This window comes from Falco biarmicus, chromosome 6 (genome assembly GCF_023638135.1).
Source record: "Falco biarmicus isolate bFalBia1 chromosome 6, bFalBia1.pri, whole genome shotgun sequence".
Taxonomy (NCBI): Eukaryota; Metazoa; Chordata; class Aves; order Falconiformes; family Falconidae; genus Falco; species Falco biarmicus.
The window spans coordinates 60,875,435-60,897,780 of NC_079293.1; the positions used below are offsets into that span (position 1 = coordinate 60,875,435).

Below are 22,346 nucleotides of genomic sequence, written 5' to 3' on the forward strand. Positions count from 1 at the left end.
TAAGATCCCCTGTTCTGCAAACCCACGTAATTGATTTTTTTCTCTTGCTTGAAATACACTCCCAAATGTAGTCATATAAGGAGATCATTTGTTAACTTCTAGAGGAGGACAATGCTATATCCTCTAACAGCAGCTAAGAACTTTCTTGGAATTCATGGAGATGAGAAACACTATTTCTGAGCACTATGATCTTCATTGTTGGGGCTAACTGTGATACTGGTGATGAAAGTCATGGTAAGCATATGGCACTGCTTGTAGAGGATATACAAGTCTAAATACTGTTCTGGATAGCTCTTCTAATTTACTGATGCCTGGTTCTTATAGGTACTGTTAAAGCTGTTTAATAAGGGGACTGTTTTACTTGAAGGCTCGTTCCACAGTCAGGGAATACATTGCATAGGCAGAAATAGAAGGAGCTTTAAATAATTGCTGTTTGTATGAGTAGCAAAAAAGTAAATCTAAAATGCTCTGAAGTGAATAAGGAGCATGTGAGTTTCAGATCCAGCTGGTAAGTTCCCACATTCCTTTGAAGCTTTTCCAGTTTTTGAATGGGATGAGTAATATTTTTTTTTCCCCCAGAGTTAAAATATTTTTGATTCAGCAGCTGTTCTTCCTGCATAATAAAACCTTCTCTTTTCTAGGACTAAAAATAGTTATTTTCACTGGAGGAAGACAAAATAAAGTTGGCAATGATGTTCATGTTGCCATTTCTTTCCATGGTATGAAGCAGAAGTGTGATAGTTTTTTTTTATTTTTTTTTTTACTTTGGCAGTATATCTTGTTTAAAAGATCACAAGTTTATCCTGATCATGATAAAGGAATAAAAAACCCACAAAAAACTGTTCTTCATGATGATAAATGTTGGGCTTTCTAAGTTTCATCTATTACTCTTTGACCAACTGTTAATTAGAAGTAAAAAAGGTGGGGTAAAAAAAGTGTTGATGTATCACCTAACTAGTTTACATCTGCATTTTAGGAGTTACAGTGCCACTATTCAGCTTCATTTGATGATCTTGGCCTCCTGTCTGACTTCAGACCTAATAACTGCCCACTTAAAACAACCATGCATCAGTGATGGTAGTGCTGTCTTATTAATGAGCAGCAGACATGAAATAGTGATGCAGATGCTATTGATCTAGAGCTGCCTTTGCCAGGCTAACCACAAAACATTGCTGACTTCATGTAGTGCTAAGACAGTCTCCAGAATTTAGCTGTAGCTGGTTTTATCTTGCTCTCCCTCTCTTGTAGAGGTCTGCCTTCACAGAGAATATTTAAATTCCATAAATACAAAAAATACGATTAATCATTTAGCAATCTTGAGTAGTAGGGAGACAAAGTTTGTCACCTATACAAAAGTATTGGCTCATTTCTGCAAATCAGGAATGTAAGTTCCAGTATAGGTGCCTTGGGGATCTTGCCTCACCAGTGTGAGAATTGACCACATGTTTTATCTCCTGCTTCCTTTCACCTAATGATGCTAATTAACAAGAGGTCTTTTCCTTTTATTTCTTGGAAGCTTGATTTCTAATGCTGTTTGAAACTCCAGTCATACTGTATCAGCTTGATCACTTCTGTGTGAATGCCACTTAACTCCTCCTTTAGCATCTTCATAGACTGGCAGTAGAATTCCCTGTTTGATAGAAACTAGAAGACTGCAATTGCCTGTAGTTTTCTACCCCCTTGTTTTCAGATTTGGGTCCTGTTTGCCACCTACCAGCCATCTGCTGCCGCTTTAAGTGATGTATCAGTACTTCAGTGGTATTATCTTTCAGTTCTTTTGGAGCTCTGGTACCTTGATGATTTGTTTCATTTTTATCAATTTATGATTTTTTTTGTTGTTAATTTCCATAGAGTCCTGGAGTCACCTAGCTTAGAAGGGACCTCAGGAGGTCATCTAGTCCAGCTTTGATATTGGGACAGTGCATTAGGCTTGTCCTTTTAAAAATCTCCTTGCATGGTAATCTGCCTAGGCTCTTCAAGACTGAACACTGGGGCAAATACAGGTTTTCTGCAATGGCTTCATTTCATGAACTGTGCTCTTTTACACAGACATCTTTTATTTTTTCCTCCTGACTCTCTAGCAGGCCTTATGTTTCTCTTTTTTTGTTAACTTTTTTTTTTAACTGTAAAAAATTGTTCTTCAAAAATTACTTTTAGCTTGACCTAATGGTTTTTCATTTTACTTGTCAAGCATCATCAGTTTCTGTATTCCTTAATTGGACTTAATATACTCTTGCTTTTAATTACCTTCTTTGCAGTTACACCAAAAGAAGATAGAAGTCATCTGAGCCTTTTGGTTTAAGAATCTTGTAACTCTGAACCTCATCTTTTATCCTCCAAGTCAGCTCCAAGCATTTTACCCATTTGGCTGCTCCTTTCTAAGTTCATTTCAGCTGGTCTTGATTCTCTTTCCAAACTTAAACATTACTAGAGTGAACCTTTTGTTTATAACAGCATGTTGAATTGGAGCATGTGGCCCCTGTTAGCCAGCAATATGTCAAACTAAGTCAAGAACTACTTTTTCTTTTATAGCCTGAGTTTCTGCAAGAAGCTGTCATTACAGTGTATAAAAGCATGGTTTATATCCACTCAGATGTGGCATTGAACAGCCTACTTGGGGGCAGAGAAGGATTTAAAATCTCCTGTGTTTCCCACAATTGCAGGCTGTAATCTCCATTAGTATTTCAGTCTCTTCACCACGTTTAATAGATCTAACGGTGTTCTTTTCCTGTGCTAGCTGTGTCAAAATGTACCACAGAATCCCTATGGATTCACATTCTGGACATAACCTTAACTCCTAAAATTTTCTTTGATGTAGAATGTTCTTCTGCTGTTGCAAGCAGACTGCCCTTCAGTCCTCTATTTCTGTCTCTTTAAGTTCTTGCAGTGCAATTACACTGTCGCTGTTGATGATACCCATCTTTTAAATAGGTTCTCTATACTCCAGAAACTTCCTAATTCCTAGTCCTTCTGTCTCCTTTTTCCTGATGCTACTTGCTCAGCTACTCTGTACAACTCTGCCTTTCAAGCTAGCCCCACACATAATTCTGAGGAAACTTCAAAGAATGGTAAGAGAGATGCTGATTTCCGGTCTTGCACTGAATTCAAATTTTGCGTCTTTGTTTTCCTTTTCTGCTTTGGAGTTACTGATACCACATATACATACCATGACTGGGAACTCTTACTCAGCATTAAGTACATGAAGCCTTGTGGAACTTCTGCCGCCTGTACACCGGGCATGCAATCAACTGCCATCACCAACAATTTTTGTGTCTCATAATAAAGACCCTCAGGCTAGTCTACTAACCTGCAAAGTGAAAATAGTGGCAATTTACATTAATTCATGAGTTACTGTCTGCTGGAGTTCAGCAATGGGCATGTTTCTCTTTCAGATGTCAGCCACATGAATATCCGCAGCAGGGGGACAGAGAAGCTATGGTGACAGCCTGCTGCAGCTGCCATAACTAAGCCCACTATGAAACCAGGGGCCAGAGCCCTGATTTTGGTCTGAGAAACATGAGTTTAGAACTCCAACACGTACATAACCACATTCTTCACTTTTAGTGGTTTCCCTTTTGCATAACTGAAAGGAGTTGGTTTGTTTGGGGTGTTTTTTCAAAACAGCAAGAAAAGTTGGTTTGTCCTATGGAAAACCTATTTGACGTGTTTTTGCATACATGTGTTGGCTTCAGAAATAACTAAACTGAAGAGCTTTATTGCTCGTTACATTAATTTTAACAAAAATCCCTGCTCACCTCCAGACTACTGTAGTCTGATGCTGAAGCTGGTAAAGTTAGAAAGGAGAATGGATGGTAATGAGAGCTAAGTAATATCTGATTGTGTTTGTAACAGCTGGTGTTTGACATGAGCTCATGAGCTATATTATTAAGTAGAATTCAAGCAGCTGAGAGGGAGCTGGTTTGTTTGTTCTGAGGATTTGGCTTTCAACCAGCTCCTGCCATTTAATTTGATTGTGGTTCTACAGAAGAGTTGGAGAGGGCATATCTACCAGAAAATACTAGTGTGGTTGCTTTCCTTTTGAGCAGCAGCTCTAGATAGACCCAAAAGAAGGATTCTTTGCATGTGAGTTAATATACTATACAGAAAAAATTATATGTTATTAACAGTCTGTCCAGAGTCACCAGGCATCTGCAAGAAGTTTACAAGATGTTTGTCTCAGTATTCAGTTCTGTCATATTGCAGCATCAAATGCGATTGCAATAATAAAGAGTAAAAGGAAAGTAAAAACATATTGTCCAAAGAGTTGGGGGGATTGACCTGTTATGCAAATTTAATAGAAAATGTGCAACATATGGTTAAATACAAGGTTCTGTGTAGCCATTTGCAAGCAGTGTTGAGATTGTTGCAAATATACTATGTAAAGAATAATCCTTATATATAATTTTACAGCTGAGAATTTGACTTATTTCTGCAGATGAAAGCAACATAAAAATATCTCAGTCGGTGCTGACAGTGGGAATATATCAGCATTAGTTTACCCTCCTTTAATTCTAGGCTATATAAAATATTTGGGAAAGTATATTATCTCTGTGGATGTATTGGGAAAGTGCAATTAGGTAATAGGTAATAAATGTTATTGAATCATCATAGTGTTTTTTTCTTTTTTGCCCCGTCACCACCCCCCCCCCCCCCGAAAAAAAAAAAAAAAGTACAGATGAAATAGTATGTATTTGCATTTTACTCTGGGCATGGAGTAACTCTTTATTATTTCATTTAAATATTTCACAATGTATAGCCAGTTTATATAAGATTCCATTTTGTGCTTTGTCTCCATAGACTGAGTCTGATCCAGACATTATTTTTCATGAAGTTGGGAGTTAAGTAGATCATAATGTCCTCTCCTTATTAGCTTAAAAAAGATAAAATCATAAACCATCCAGTAGAAGATTCCTGTGTTTTTCATTCTGTTAGAAACTACTAAGGCATTCTATCAGATTCCCAAATATGACTTTAGCAAAGAATACTTTTGTATCCTTTTGCAAAAACTGTATTACTTCTATTAAAGAATATGTAAGCATTAATTAATTCTAAGTATTTTAAATACAAGTCAAGTGACTAGTAATCTTTGGTGAAATTGGGAAAGTTCCTTATCCAATTTGCTGTTTGAAGGATCAGATTAGAGGTTTGTTACAAAACACCACTTTGTGCCACATGCAAGCCCTGCTGCTTCAAGCTAACTGAAAATCATTGAGAAAATTGAATGCCTGAAATCAGAAGCAGACATTATTGCTATTCTTGTGTGCCCTTCGTGCCTCCAGCAATAGCTACAGATAATGGCATCTTTGCTGCAGAAGAAACAGATATTCTTTTAGTCTCCTTTGGATTTAGCAATACATCTTGCTTAGCAGATCAAACCTGAAACAGATACAAACAAGGTTCACTGGCTTTAAATTAGGGAGAACTCTTGCAATCAATTTATGGAGAGTACTAATTGGCCTGTGTTGGGTTTTGTTGGGGTTTTTTGTTTTTGTTTTGTTTTGGTTTTTTTGTCAAGATCTATTGTTTGTGTATTTCAAACACCGTAAATCTGTAAGATTTGAAAGGAAAGATAATGAGGGAGCTTTTTCCCAGGTCTTTCAGAAATGGGAGGAATCCGCATGCAATTTGGATTTCCCATTTGTTTGTAAAAATGCAACAGTTGAATAAATGTTGATGAATGTTGTGGTTCTAAATGAGTGCAGTTCTTGACTCTCCCATACCAAAAGCTTGCCTCTGCCATATGCAGGCTGTATTTGCACCCTGTGTGCAAATGATTGAGAAGGAATTTAGAAAAGATGTTCACATGAAAAATCCTGTGCCACTGGCAGCACAACAGATGCCAAGGGGAATGTGGGGTTTTGGCAGGTGATTGCCCCTGAACGGAGCTGTCATGAAGTATTTGAAAGACAAATCTTTGTTTTCCTCAAATCAATTAATATAAGGGCTTATTTTGCATAGGGCTAAGTGCACAGAAATGGGCAAACTGCAAGCTTTTCTTAAGCCAAAGACTGAGAAGCAGGCAAATAAAATCACTCCTATTAAGATTTGAAAGGTGAAAAAGAAGAGTAGTATTCAGTGCCAGTGTTTCATAGAAACCTTCCTTGCTTTCCTCAAGGAAAAATATTTTAAGGTGTATTTAAACAACAGATTCAGTTTCTTGACTCACTTGTTTACATTCAAAGTCTTACGTCAACAAGCATTGTATTCCCATAGGTGTTAGCTCGTCAGCTATCTTACTGTTTAATTTTCTAGTAAAAATATCAGGTATAAGAGAGATTGGGAGATGGTAAAATATTCCAAAGAACTGTTTGGATATGTTTGATGTGTTCAGCTCTGATATTCTTCACTCAACACCTTTGATTGCTTACTTTAACTCACCTGACCTTGCTAAGTTCTTCAAACAGTAACTAATTAGGACGGTACAGTATGAGGGGAGACTTGTCGTTCAGCTACATGAAGGTGCAAAAGCTTAACATCAAAAAACCCCAATCTTATGTAAACTGACAAAACTCTACAGCGAAGATCACTTCAGCAGCATTGTTACTGGGGTAGAGTCAACCTTCAATTAACAAAAAGCAATCTTCTTTCAGGCGTCAAGGGCCAGTTCAGTTGTTTTTTATGATTCAGATACATTAAACTACTAAAAAGGCTCTGTAACTAGTTAATCTGAAGCAATTGATATGTCTGGTTTGTTTCTTTTCTTCAGCCTTTAGGCAGTCATCTGCTTTTGCAGGCTAAGCAAAATAACTACACTAGTTGTTTTTGGAAGCTGGTTCAGTCCAGTTAGTGCTTTAAAGTCATGTTGTCCCCTGGGGGGCAAGTTGTCCTTAATTTTTGCAAGCATGACTAGATAATTTTACAGTCCAGTAGATCCTCAGGATCATCATGTGAAAAGGATATGCTGTGAACTTCATTCTCTTCCATTTTTCTTTGCAAACTCTTTTGTTTTCTTCAAACCAACAGCTGCGGAACGAAGTCAGCAGCTCACAATGCCATTTCTTAAAGGATGCTATTTTCCCCAACTTGTTCTTTAAAAACACTATTCATCATATAAAGTCAATTTCAGTCTTTTTCCTTTTGTCATGCAAAACCAGTGAGTAACTCAAACCTTCTCATCATCATTTGCTGCTTGTAGGGTATCTCTTACAAACATCATTCAGTCTGCACTCAGTTTTTTCTCTCCAGAGTTGCTTTTGTTTCCTTTTATATTCTAGAGGGAAGAACAAATAATCTGCCTGATTCCAGGCAAGATCAATAACTGCTGAGATGCTCTGGGCAAACATTGCCACACGGCTGCAGGAGGCTATGGCGATGGTACTCAGCCTGTCTGGGCGGACTTACTCCCAATGTTAAAGCCATCAGCCTTTCTGATTTGCTTGAAGGTTGTGTGTTAAATTAATATGGTTATTAACTGACCTAAGGCCAAAAGTAAAGACTTACTGAGATAGAAAGAACTCCTTACTCAACCAATTTTTTTCTTGACAGAGAGTTGAGTGTAGCTGGTGCTAAGATGCCCCTTTTCTAAATCATACTTTCAAGATTTCTTTTTCTTTATATATATCTATTTCCAGCATATAATTTCAGTTAAGATGTCCTAATGTTTTAATTCTTATGCCATCAAATATAAAAAAAATAATTTAGTGAAACCTGCAAAGTACTGTCTCTAGGAATGGCTATGTGAAGTGTTCAGTCAAAGAGTAAAATAGAACACTAAAGTCATGTCATGAGTCTGGGTAAAAACAGAGAGAGTTTACATAAGTGTCATGTCTTTTTTTTTTTTTTTTTTTCTTTCCTCTTCCTTCAGGTGGGGGGATGGAAAGCAATCTAATGATACCTATGTTAGTACGTGTACTTGAAATATTTGTGAATACTTCTAACCGTTATTTCCTTCAAATATATACTGCATTAAAAAATAATGTTAATCTTTTGAGAGAACAAGTTACGGCTGTTTAATTGCAGGAATGATTTTGAGGTGTAAGTGTAAAAAAGTTTTAACTGCAGGGAATTCAGAGAAGCAGCTGAGTTGCTCATAAATTTATGACTTGCTGGCAGCACTGCTTTTCAGTCAGAGCGCTTATTTCTGACTTAAGAATTGGAAATGTCTGCTTGCCACCTTGCGTTTTAGTCACTTTAGTTTTATGGCTTGTCCAGTAAGAGAAATAGTCTTACAGTAAACAGAAAGGAATTGAATTAGTCTGCCTGATGATTTAACTTACAACATAAAAGCAGCTTTTAAAATCATAGTTCTCTCCTGAAACCTCCTATTGGGCTTACATTATAAAAAAAAAAAACAACAAAAACAAACCAAAAAAAAAACCCGCACTGGAGAGTTGACATTTCTTATATTTAATTTAAGGGAAATACACAAATGTTTAGGCTTCCTTTGGATGTGCCTGTTACTCATCAGACAATTCAGTGACTATTGTCTTTCAGAGAAATCTCAACAATAAGAAAGCAAGCACTGAGTTAAGTAACCATCATCTTCCCTTCCCTTCCTGCTATACAAAGGAAGTTTTTTCTTGTTATGTTACTTACATAAAAAGCCAGCTAGATGGTGTGTCAGAAGTCCTTTGGAGGAAGGAACCTGCAGAGTATGTTAATTTTTAACATGTTCCTCTCCCCTGAAAAATAACTTCTTAGGCATGTATCATTAGTGCAACTGCTAGTGTTACAAAACTCACCTGTCATGGAGTCAAGCTAAGCTGTTCGCACATCCAAGCTGAATTTACCCAAATGGCACCTTCTGGATCCCAGTGTTTTTAATGGAATTTACCAAAACAAATGAAAGTAGTTTCTACGATGTTAGTGGTTGTGACAGTTAATCAACATGTAATCTGATAAACCACTGAAACATAGGGCTGGAACAGATAAAACTCTTGGTTCCTTTTCCATATATATAAAAGGAAACAGAAGTAATCTGTAGCTGCGGGTGGTAAAGATCGATGAGTTCTATGATCAAATGGCTTGATCCTAAGTGATCCACGCTGTAAATCTTACAGAGTGACGGTTGGTATTGTCTTTGTACTTGTGATCATTTTACTTTTTATGAAATTTATGATGTATCTGGTATCTGAGATCACAAAACCTGGAAATTCCTGTGTCAGCTTCAGTCTTGGTATAAGGATTAAAAGAAATGCTTCACTGTTTAAACGTGAGACAGCCTTAATATACAACATTAATTTTCAGTGGATACTCATTATATTTGATATATGTTTAAAGAGTAGGAAAAACACGGTAAAAGAGTAGTTTAAAATTTATTCTTCCTGTATCCATGAACATATCAAATTAATGGTCAGTGGAATTGCCCATGTGTGAAGATGAACAGAGGCTCTCTGGTAAAGGACATTAGAGTAAAATTTAATGCAAATGAGGCTCCTTAAGCTTTTTGTGTTTAATGAAGACTGTGTAAAGCCCAACCTCATGACTTGTTCTTAAAACTTCGGCTTTCAAACTTGTCAGTTTGGATTCTCATCCTGCTTTGTTCCTTGTCCTAGTCCTTTTGTCACCTGTGTTGCATGTGGTTCATTAGTTATTGGCTGTTACTATTATTAGTTTACTGTTTCCTTCTTTCCAAAGCAAACCTTTCAAGAGGAGATTCTCGTTGATAAATAGTTTGTTCAGTGTCTACTGAAGCTATACCTTGGACAGAAGTCACTTAGAAATATACTGTGACACTGCCCTGTACATGCCCTAATACTGTGTCATAATATGTGTATAACAATTATATATACCTTTCAGCAGAGATTCCCTCTGAACATCAGGAAACACGTTTTTATTATGAAGGTGACCAAGCACTGCACAGGTTGCCCAGAAAGATTGTTGAGTCTTCATCCTTGGAGATATTCAAAAGCTGTCTGGACATGGTCTTGGGCAGTTGGCTCTAGGTGGTCCTGTTGAGCAGGGGGTTAGACCTTCAGAGGCGTCTCCACAGGTCCCTTCCAACCTAAACCATTCTGTAATACTGTGAACTTTCACTCACAGTTTCATGAAAACACAGCCCCTTGGCTATCTGGAGCACTTTGCATGGAAACAGCAGTGAAAAGGAAAACGTTCCTTTCTTAGGGCCACGGCACTACCACTGCAGACCCGTGACAATTGCTCAGCAGCAGTAGGAGTAACTCTCTCCAGAAGGAACAAACCCCAGGCTGGCTGAAGAAGAGCTGTTCTGTGCTACTTGGTTTGAGGATATTGTCAGTATAAATTTTAACCATTTGAGGACTAGCGTCTGAGTGATATAAATACCTGACTTAAGATACTTGTGATAGTGTCAGATGGAGACTGTGATGATTCAGGAAGATGACCCTTTTGAGTGGGACCTGGGCAAAAAGACAGAGTAGGTGTTTTTTTTCCGTTGGCTTGGCAAGCTGACCAGGTACCCATTTGCTAGTGGGCGGTTCAAGGAAGATGGCAGAATACGGGAGATCCTAGGCCTTGGGCCCTTTTGTCCAAGGATCCTTTTGATTCTAACTGTTGAGAGTCATTTCATTAAGCTATTATTCTGTTGGATAATGTTGGAGTAAGATATTAAAGTGAATAAATGAAGTTAGGAAAAAATGGAGAAGAATAATAATGAATGTAGGCATACTTGGTATCCTGTTCACATTATTATATATTTGTTAAGTATCATTTAAAATTATTTCCATTAAGACCAGGAGAAAATTTACAAGTATCATGTAACACTGGATGAAACAAACAGCTCTCCATTGCTATTAATGTCAGAAATTACATATATTAAATATATATAAATATAAATAGAATATCCTTTACATATGCAGAGTGATTTTAGCCTTTTCTGTGCTTGCCACCATGGTCTAGGAGCATGCTTTAGAGTGAAGGCTTCACTCTGAGTCGCTTAATGGTATTAGAATTAAAAGATAGAGTTGAATTTACAAGGCCAGGAATTAATCTTCTCTTAGCACTTTATGCTACATTAAGGATGTAATTATTGATTCACCATGCGAAGTTTATTAGGCTCCTCCACCCCACCCCCTGCTTTCACACAGATGGTGTTGCAAATCACCTCTCAACGGTCACCTGCTTGAAAGGAGAGTTTCATATGCAAAGTGCTGTTCTTTGTTTAGATATGATAGCTTGCAAGACATAAATGAGGCAGCTATTTAAATTTGTTGTTACAGCAGTTGGGCTGGGTACACAAGATTAAATAAAAAGAAAATTAGGAAGCAGATGCTTGTGGCTTAACAGAGGAATTGTGCTAAAAGATACTCTTCATTACTGGTGGATATGAGTAATTTTACTAAGGCAGCTGTTTCCTTAATCAGGAAAAACACAAAACCTCTAAGATGACATCCAGATGTTTTCTGTATCGCTTCACAATATAATGAGTTTTCGTTGTATACGCCACATTTTTAATTCCTTTCGTCTTTACTTACATCCAATATATTTTCAAATACAGTTATTATCTTCCATAACTGTAGAAGACCTGAGTGCTAAATACATGACATATTTTGTGCTCTTGACATCCTTGCCGGGTGTTAGTCTGCAAGCTGCTTCTAGGGCTGACAGTGTCTGTCACCAGCATCCAAGCATTTGAATATCGGACTTCTGCAGGTTTGAGGAGGGTTTGTTTTGTTGGGGATGGAAGAGTCTCAGTAAGGAGTTTTTTAGTGGTAGTGTCTGTTCATTCTTCAGTTGTGCAGTTGTATAGTGCCCCTTACAGTGCTGCCTGTTCAAAGCAGGACAGACTATAATGTTAATATGTATATAGTGGGTTAATATCCTGTTACAGTTATGTGGGTATTTGGTAAAAACAGATTTAGAACTTCCACCAGTGCTTAGGTGTGGGCTCAGTCCTCTGTCATGCGCTGCTGACAGTTTTAATGCCTGCTAGCTTACCATCTGCCCTTGCTAGAAACACATGCTTTATTTGACTGGAGACCTGGGATTCCAGGCTTTCTGTTGCTGACAGGATATAAGAGTAGCATCCCAAATCTTTGACACTGATTTACTGACACTGAGCTGTTTCATAATTTATTTATTTGGGAGTTGTGGGATTTCAGAATCTTAAGATTTAAGCGCATCTTTTGTAGGCGGAGTCTTGTTACCTGTGGTTTGGGCCTCAGGAGCCAGCTGCCAGTGTGCAGTTGATCTGCACATATGCAGCAAATCCAACGCATTCCTCATTGTGCATGCTGTGTATCGCACCTCTTGAAAAATTAAGGCTGCCCTGAGCTTGGGGTAAGGAATTCTCAAAGGCGTTTATACCTAACAAATTCCTTTTATTACAGGCAATCATTAAAGTTTGTTTACTACATTCATCACCACCTTTTCTTGAATTATCACAACAGAGATATTATTAAACAGTCAGTTCATGAGCTTTCCAAGTACTAATGGGTTGTAGCTAAGCTTTTAATTGTGCAAGTATACATAAGCTTTAAAAAAAATTAATGCTTTCTTGACATTAGTAGATAAATTAGCAGTTACTTTTTCTCTTGTGGTCTGAAAGTTTTCTTCCTGTTAAATAGTTCCTGGAGTTTATGTCTGTGTAAGCAATCTTAAACACACATGAGTAGCACAAAAGGAAATAACTAAATATAACTGGAACAAACTCTTCCTTCATGAGTTTTAATTCTGCAGTTGTTTAGCAATTCCTTCCTTCATTCCAATTTTAAAGTGCAAGTCAGTTGTGTATGTTACTGTATATTAATATTTCTTTGTTTTATGCATTGCCTTCTTTCTGCTGGTTTGTACCATTTATTACTGGCCTTCCTGAAATAAGAATTTCAAACACAATATATCTACTTAGAAATTCTTCAGTTAAAAAACAACTGAAGTAATTACATGTGTTAGCCACTAACTGGGGGTGGGGGGGTGGGATTGCTTGTTGCTACATACATTTGGATTAAATCTGGAAATCTCTCACTAATCCAGTTACTTCCATTTGATTAAGTTCTCTACAGTCTTTTCTACAGAGGGTGACTCTTCATGGTACTATGTGACTTCTCTGGTACAATAATCAGCTAGAAAAGAAAATTAATTTTCTTGCTGTCAGTGAAGCCATAACAAAAAAGGCTGATGGAATACAAGAAGACGGTTTTAATTTTTATTTTTCTTTTAAAGTGGATTTGCTTCTATGAGCTGGTGACCAGCATACTGGAGTATTCTGGAAAGACCAGTAGAAATCTAAAAGCTTACCCATGTTTGTTATTTCCTCAGGTTGTGAAAAAGACAAATACTGCTTTAGCAGTCTGCAGGTGAGAGTGAGTTGTTGCTCTTAGATACCACAAGTTGCCTGAATCTCTCCAGTAAAGTTATTTGCATACTTCTACAATCACAGTTGTCAAAAGCACCTCCCTGAATTGCCGTGTCATCTTGGGTGCCAAAAGCTTTTGCAAGGTTTGAGCGCTCTGATGCCTGCTGCTCTCACAGATGTGTCAAAGCTTTGGATTGCTGTGCTGAAGATCTCAGTATAAATACAACCCTGTGGTGGTTTCAGCCTTAGATGGGGATGGAAAGTCCCCTTTTGCTACAGGATCTATATTTTCCAGGCTCTCTCCACTGAAAACCATTTGTATTTTAACATGTTCCAGCCCAGCACTGTATGACAGTAGACGCTGAGCAAGATTGTGGGAACGGCTGCAGACTGTCATTATTTTAAAATGAGACATTCCTCCTGCTTCATACAGCTGCGATGTTGTTTATATGTGTGAGGGAGAGATTTACATGAAAACCAGTGCTTCTTTGAGAACTTTTATGAGAGGGGAGCGTCTGAGATTATTTCCCAAACTAAGTTTTTTTCCGGTTTAGTCCTTATCCTGGGATTCTGACATCTAACCCCAAGATACCCCTGCACTGTTCTGTGTAACAGTTTAACTTGTGCTGCCTCTGCCGGCATCCCGATGGGATTAGAAACCCAACCAGTTGCATTTTGCTAATCTCCAGGGAGGGAGGGACTTGTTTAAATTCTCAATAAAATTCTGCTCTGTCTGGTGAATATCCTCATGTGAAAGTGTGACAAACCATGCTTTGTAAAGGAGCTAAAACATGCTTTGTTTCCTTCATGGTGCTTTTACAGAATTGGTGCCACTTGAAATTTCCAGCTCATGGTCAGGTTTTCACTGTCCAGGCTGACTGGACAGTGTTGGTGGGTTTGGCTCGGGCAGCACAGGCGGTGTGGGATGCTGTAGGGTGTTCAGTGCAGAGGTGCCCCTTTGCCTCTGGAGGGAAACTTGCCACATCCAGCCAAGCTTCAGAGCTCCAGGTTGGTACAACCCCAGGTGAACCAGGCCTGCTCCACTCAGCCATCAGTGACCCTCCAGTCGTGGGGACTGAGAGGAGCTTATTAGCTCTGAGCAAAGTAGTACAGATGGGCAAAGGTGCTTTGGGTCTGATGCTACACTTGTAAACCAGAAAGCCTTCCCAAAACTCAGTGCTGAAGAGCATGATGCTGGCTCTGGTGTCGGTGTATGCAGTCATGCTGATTGGCTCTGGCTTGTCTTTGACCACTGTAGGCGTAGCCTCAAGCTGAGCTGCTTGTTTTTAAGGCACTGTCCTGTTCTGTATCCTGGTAGGATGACATGAGGCTGCGTGCAGCCCTGGGCTGGAGGTAGGCTCATGCACTGACGTGGCATTTCACGTGTGCTCTGCTCAGGTCTGGCAGGACCAGGGCTGGCCCAGAGCTGGCAAGTTGGTCTTGGACCCAGTCTGTTTCCTGGGGAAAAATGCTCAAAACAAGTTCTCGGCACTTCAGGCTCTGGGTGTACAATAAACACTACTACAGCTGCGAAGATCCTAGATGAAGTCCATTGGGTGCCTTCCATTGGTACTAGTTACCACACTGATATGACTCATTACAGTGCTTGTTTCTAGAAATGTCAACTGTCTCCTCACCTTGTAGCGCAGATAATTCATAACTGACTGGGCTCAGCCAGGAGTAATTGAGGACTGAATGAAATTAAACTCAAAACCACCTGCTAGTGTCAAGGTGACAGTAATTGTAAAAGCAGTAATTGCTTCTGAATTAATGCCAGCAGCTGGGTAACTTATCCAGGTGTCATAAACACTGGAAATATATTATAAGAAATGGTTTCAAATAATAGGCCACTTAAGTGTGGCAGCACTTGGTATTGAAGATAGTGGAAGAATTCAGCTTAAGCTATTTTGAGTATTCTGGTATGTCTCATGGAGCGCCACAATTTTTTGTAGCATTTCTAATCTTTCATTTAAAAATAAACCAAATGCAAATGTAGCAAAAATTCTGGATTGTCTTTCAAGAAAGAAGGTATTGGAACACATTCTTCTAAGAGAGTTCTCTTCTGTTAGCAGATCACTTTAAACCTATCAGCATTTGTTACACTGAAAGGATTTCTATTCAGTGTTCTGAAGAGCAGCAAAGTGGCCTGTCCCTGTTAATTTTTCTGCTCTGGTTTCCTGCTTTTGCACTGAAATACCCGTTCCTTACCCTACTGGGAAAGGCAGTCAGGTACAGAAAAGAAAGCAATAAATCTTACTTAGTGGTTTGTCAGTTTCTATTTGTAAACATAATACAAAGATGAAAAATGCTTAATTTGACAGAATTAGAAATGTGGAGAAAATGTCTTTGTCAATTGAAAAAAAAAAAAATAGGATTGTTTCCTTTGGTATTAAAATCTAACTTCTGGTTTCCCTTGTATGGAGGACCTTTTCAGGCAGAGTTCTGACCGTTCTTTAATTTATGATATTGTACCATGTTATGCTCTTTTTAAATTAGATATGCCTCATACAGAATTCTAATATATTTCTTTGTTTCCTGTATTTTTTTTCCTGGTTAGGAACAGCAATTAAATGTATGATGGGATAATCTAACATTTTCAAAGGGGTTTGTCATTCCAGCCAGAGGAAACATTTTTGTTTATCCAGAGGAGATAACATTCTTGCACTATAATGAAAGCCACTGCTCACCAGATGACAGCTCTGGTCTTACCCCTGTCGTTGCATCTTTGCAGGCAGATCCTCATTTCCCTGTGGGAACGCTGTTCTTCCTAATAAGATTTGATAATGGGCACAAGAGTCTGCAAAATCTGATTGATTGTGGGATTTGGTCTTGTAAAACAGAGTTCTGGATGTATCACCTCTTTTAACAATCTCTTTTAAAAGAAAAAGACTTGTTCTTTAAAGCCATTTAAAAAGAAAATAAAATCAGAAGCCACAGTTGGTACCTGGATGCCACAAGGTTGTGTAGAGAACAAAAGTAACTGCTTTAAATTAAGTGGGTATTTGGAAAACTTGGTTCATTAAATTCACAAATTCTTTTTCATCCATTTTTTTTTCTCTGTTCAAAACCTCTGCATTTGCATCAGTGGCACAAAGTAAGCAGAACCGAAAAAAAAAACCCATACCCAAACTGCTTTTCTAAGCAGAATGCCTCACTGAATTAAGGTCACATTTGAGACAAATAAGGAAACTTTTATTAGGAAAGCTGCTGATGGAAGTTCTGTATATGTAAATGTGGTTACTTTCCTTCCCTTTTTCGGTAATAATGCTGGCAGTCCTACTAGAATGAAACATGCAGATTATAGTTCCTGAGGGAATGGATAACTTTTGGCATGGGGATCACGATGTGCACAGGTACAGTGTTGTGCAAAAGCATACCTCCTAGCAGCTTGTGCAGAGGTGGTGTGGCAGGGGAGTTCCTGGGTTAGTTTGTTCTCTCCTATGAAGACCAGAAGTATTTATATGTACTTAAAAAATAATTGAGAGCATCTAATGGAGTAAGAAAGTAACATTTTGCTCTCTGGCTTGGTGCATGTGTGTTAACTGTGGAATGAACAGACAGTAACAGGAAAGCCAAGTATACGCAGCAGCGAGGTAGATTTCTTGTTTATGTATTACTGCTTACTCAAATGTTGTTCAAAGACTTGCTGGAATAATAGTGATGGTTTGGGCTGACTTTGTAAGGCACTTGAGATTGGTAACTTGAAGGATGACAAAGGTGCTGCTTTACTGAGCATTGAGTTTATTGTAATTAACAATTTACAGCCTACTAATATAAACCGAGATCTCAATAGAAACTAGTAATTCTACCTTCTATATAATTATTATATGACTATAGTAAGTATTTAATTTTCTTTAGTGCTAATTTTGAGTAGAACTGCAGAGTGTGAAGGAGTCTGCGTACTTATTCCATAGGGGAGTCCTCCTTACACAGGACCTTCACATGGTGAGAATCAAGATCACACAAGTTTGTTAAGAGACCTTACATAAAAATTTAAAAAAGGTTAATAATACTTTTGAGTTTCAAAAGGATTATCTCACATCCAAAATCTATCTTCTGGCAAAAAGTAGGTTAGAGAGAAATGCTTGAGAAAGCGTTTAATATCCCACCTAACTCCACGGAGTTACATCACAGATCATTTCTGATTGGTTTCAATTATCATTTTCTTCCTAAATCACAGTGCTTCACTTGGAATGATTTTCTTTGTTGTAGTGTAGTATCTAGCCGAGTTAAATGTCAGTGCAGTTTCTAGTGGTTTGGTTGTTTTTTAAAGGCATCAATAGTACTTTCCTCTGAATCTTCAATTTAAAAGAAGGGATTGATAACAGTGTGACTTATCACACCACCTGATGAAAGGACAGCTGGTACGTCATGTAAATAACTCTGCAGTCCCTCTTCCTTAAAAAAGCTTGCAGTCTAGATAGGATAGAGCACTGGAACAAGTCATGGATGTCTTGGGAGTGTTTTTTAGACTTGTAGGTAAGAGCACTAAGTGTGGGGTGAAGGGTGGGTGCAGGTGTGGGGCTGTGACAGCTTCTGCCAGGTCTGATCCAGCTGCAGTAGTTCAGGTAAGTAAGCCTGCATTACTGCTGGCTGAGCATCCATCAGGAGAGGCCAAGAAAAGTCCTCAAGCCTCTCAAGGTGACCACCGGGATGGGAAGTTTTGCTACAGGTCTTTTCCTTTATTGTATATAATGTCTCTCATTTCTGTGCTCTCTCACTTCTGCCTTTACTCTGTGCATCTCCATAATGGCTGTCATACTTTTTGCTTATCAAAAAATGGCTGTACTGGGTGATAGTGGGGAGAGATTAGGACTTGGCAAAAAGTTGAATTTCATGTAAACGGTAGAGACATTAAGTACAGATTTCTGTTGTTCATTTACTTACATTATCTGGGGGAAAAAAAAAAATCTTACCTTGTGCAATTATTTCTTGTCCAGTATTAGAAGTTTCTGCAAAAGAAAAATGCAGTGAGCATTGTGGACAGTGTGCCATAATTATAACACTCGCTTTTCCTATTATTATTTTTAACTGTTAAAGCTGCAAATTGAAAAACGAAGTGGTTCCTTTAGTAATCTTCACCCCTTTACCCTTGCTGAAAGAGCATAATTTTGCTGCATGAAGTTGCTATTTATTGCGTTCATTCACTGTATTGTAGTATTCTTGTCATTCTTGTTTATACTGTTCTACCTAATAGTGATTTAGCAGCCAGCTGTTCAGCCACATTAAATTAGCCCTAGAGAAAACTGGGTAATGTCCATAGATTACTTTTTTTTTTTTTTTTTAAACTTTGGAAGAGGAAAGAAAATCACTAACATGCATTAGTAATAACCTGTTGAAATTTTCATGTAAACAAGAAGTGCATCTTCACCTCAAGACTTGTTCCAAAATTGTAAGATGGTTTAAAAATAATTTTGTAGTTCTCTTTTCCTAGTTGCCTACTAGGAAAATTGTTTACCACATTGGAAGAGTGCATTTTGGACAAGAAAGAAGTTAGAATGCCTGGCTTCACTGTATGTTTTAATGTCGGTGTTCAGAGCGCTGTGCTTATCAGGAGTGAATTACAATTTCCTTGCATATCCGTATGTGGAACAGTATTTCCTTACTGCTTCATGTCAGATGTGTTTATTTTTTGATAACTATTATTTTTGACATTTCTATGAGGTAGGCAATTTTATTTTGAAAGAAATTGGGTTGTTAATTTATAAAAGAAATGCAATAGAATTGAAAAAATGTGAGACTTGGTAGAAATATTTGAAAGTAAAGCGTTATTGCTGTACATCAAATCTTTAATTAAGATACTAAAATGTTATATTTTTGTCCAGAAGCAATTATTGTAACAGACCTCTTTCTGAGCTTGCATGTAATCTTTTTAATGATGAAGGATTAATATAGCCTGTAAAGTACAGCAGTTACTGAGCCTTGCTGCCACTGCTGTGGTTAAATAAGTATGTGCCTTTTCAAAGGGAGATTTCCTCTTGCCCTTAAAAACACATCTAGAAAGAGTACAGATGGCACCTTTAACCACATTCCAAAAAATAAAATATCTACCAGCTTTACATATGGCAAAAAATAGGGTTTTACACTGCATAGCAGATGCTTCTACAGAAATTCAGGGTCCTTATGTGCCCGTTGCTTGGGAGGGTCATTGTAACCACTCTCCTGTTAATACTTCCAGTGTTTCAGGACAGAGGTGCTAAGGTAAGCTGATGAGTTGATTGCAGCATATGTTGTGAAAGGCTGAGGGGGCTTCTCTTGTGCTGGAAGAGCAAAGCATAGGTTTGGGTTCAACAGACCGAAGGTAAAAAAATGTGGCTGCGTAGTGTAACAAGGGGAAAGCTTGTGTGCTCCTGGTGGGTTACTGTCGCTTGCTCCTCTCAAGGAAATCTGCCTATAGATAATTACATTTAGCGTCAACTGTTTCTGAGTGTCCCTCAAGGTTTTAACCCTTGGGGAGACTGAATTATGTGCTGGATGAAGATCACAAATCCATAACTTAATTCTCAGCAGAATCCCACACACCTGGTAAACCAAGGAGTCAGAAATAACATGGATTATGAAGGGATTTCCAAGCAAATTGTTTTCTGTGCTGCCTTGCTTCAAGTTTCTCCCAGCACTCACATGCCATCCACTTGAAAAAGTTTTCTGACTCCAGCCATAATTTGGCTTCAAATTACTTAACCTCACTCAAAATGTCTTGTACTGTAATTCTAAATCTTTGAGTCTTGTCACAGAAATCTTGAGATCCGTGTCATATGAAGACACTGTGGGGTAGCCTGGAGCCTCTTTATGGTGACATGATTATCCTGGAGTTCTATATTCTCTCCTGATCATATATTTTTCAATAATAAAAAACTTTTCTCAAAGTGGCTTGTAGAAAGTGGGATTTTATAAACTGTATTTTATTGGTGTCAAAATAAATTTCTTCATTACTTTCTTTTGACCAGCAAATGTCTTTATGTTTTCACGTGAGTGTATATGCATTGTTTTTCCTTCTCTGAAAATTTGCTGTACTGTACTACATGATAAGGTGCATTAGGTGTACATTGATTTCTAATACTTCAATAAATAAAAATTCATCATAAATATGTCTGAGGGAGAAAAATGAATTGAAGGGAGGCATTATTAGAAAGAGAACAATGAAGGTGACTTTGCTATTTTGGCCTCTACACCTGGGATAATCCCTTTCATTGTTGCGCAGGATCCCAGTGTAATTCCAAGCAAATAGGCCTTGAACATCCACATATTGAAATCACTAAATAGGTTTCTATATTTAAGTTGGAACAATATTGCTTCTAATTAAAAACTGTCTTACTAGAGCACTTGGTGCTCAAAAAGTCAGGTTAATGTAACCTGAGCTTAGCTTGCAGTTGAAGGACAGCAAATTCCTCTTTGTTCTAGCTTTGTAACTATTACTTTGGACGTTAAAAGTTCCTGGTGTTAAATTGCTTGTCACTCCTGTGGGCATATGTTAAACATTTGGGGTCTTTCCACTTCTTGTTTTTAACATGAAACCTGAAACTCTTCAGATACTAAAGATCAGTTAAGTCTTCAGTTACCTACACAGATATATTCCATTTTTTTAATCAATCATGGCATTGGTACCACCTGGGCATAAGCCAGCTGAGTCCATAAAGACTGTACTGCAGATTTATTTTTTTTTTTTGAGGAGGGGAGTGGAGGTAAGGGGAGGTGGTTTTGCCGCAGATTGCCCGTGCAGCACGTTCATAGTACGGCAGGTACCTGGTGATCCAGCCCTAGTTCCTGCAGCGTGCTGAGCCACTGCAAATAAACCCCATGCAGAGCAAAGGCAACATTTCTGTGGCTGTGTGCCTGCCACTCTGGGAGGAGGTGTCGCACTGATGGCCTCGGTTTGATTCTGGGGATGCCAGATGCAGGTTGTCTGGCAACATTGCTGTGTGATCCTTCTGTGTGAGTTCTGCTGTTGCTGTGTGCAATGGAAAGCAGGTTGTGCTGCTCTCATTCTTTTGACTGTAAAAAAGCAGGGATGCCTCATCGTGCTGAGATGACTGGTACTGTACGCTTAGTAATAGTATTATCTAAATTAATTCAGTGGGAGCAACAATCCATTTTCCAACCCTTTGTTTCTTCTTTACTTCCAGGTTTTCCGAAAAAAGGCAGTGGAGCTTGGAGAGAAATTGCTGCCTGCTTTCAATACTCCCACTGGCATACCTTGGGCACTGCTTAATATCAAAAGGTAAAACAACTGCTTTTTGGTAACTAAAGCATATTAAAAAGTTCTGCTGAAACCATCTTCACCACAGAACCGTTACAATTGCTGCAGAGTTTATGCCATTCCAGCTAGGTAAAAATTGACACAACATCCTTGGTTCTACAGTTTAAATTGGGAAATTTAAGTAGCTATATGTTACATGCACAGGAATGCGTATAGAAAGACATTTATTCCTCTCAGAACTGACTGCTTTTTTATCAGTTAGTATGTTGCTCATCACTTTTCCTGAAGTCCTTCATTGCTTTTAGTGTTGTTACAGGTAGGGTAAAAGCAAAGGGTCATGTGCTACTCTGAAAAGATAAGGTTTCCAGCCACTTTGTACTCCGTTTTTTCCCTGATCTCAAATGTAGTATCAGCATGTCCTTCGTATTGAGAAGCAAGAGTAATACCTGCTACAAGTGACTTATCTCCCAGGGAGTAACTCTGCCTTGGCCAGTTGTGGTTTGAAGGTATATGTTTGCTGTAGGAGGTGCACGCTCTTCTGCAGTTCCTCTGGCCTCCAGTGTCTGACTCCAGACAGATGTCAGCCGCTCCTGGTCCATCTCAGGACTGCTAGCAGTGACACTGTGCTGGTAAAGAAAACGTTTTCCTTGCACAGCCTGGGGAAGAATATTGAAAGTTACATCTGTGGGGTATGTTTGTGTATTCATAAGGACACATCAGCTTTCTTCGTACTGTGAATAAACCCCAGCACCATCTGTCACAAGAAAGCAAATCAAGAAGAATTTCACATGTGCATGTGGTGGTGTTGTCTTGTGGTTTTTTTCACGATTCCCTCTTTGACAGTCAGCATCTTCCACTGTTCTCTGCCTGATCTGTATTTATGGGTATGCTTTTTCCCCGTAGTGGGATGTACGCTGGCATGTTTGCTTGGTTTGCTGT

The 22,346-nt window shown here is 38.4% G+C and overlaps 1 protein-coding gene across 3 annotated transcripts in view; it reads left to right on the forward strand.

Annotated features, from left to right (window-relative positions):
- Positions 1 to 22,346, forward strand: part of MAN1A1 (mannosidase alpha class 1A member 1) — a 151,803-nt gene that overhangs the window by 66,111 nt on the left and 63,346 nt on the right. For all 3 annotated transcript variants that reach the window (XM_056344518.1, XM_056344517.1, XM_056344519.1), the window contains exon 5: positions 21,334 to 21,428. In XM_056344518.1, coding sequence (XP_056200493.1) covers positions 21,334 to 21,428 — 95 coding nt within the window. The remainder of the gene's footprint in view (positions 1 to 21,333; positions 21,429 to 22,346) is intronic.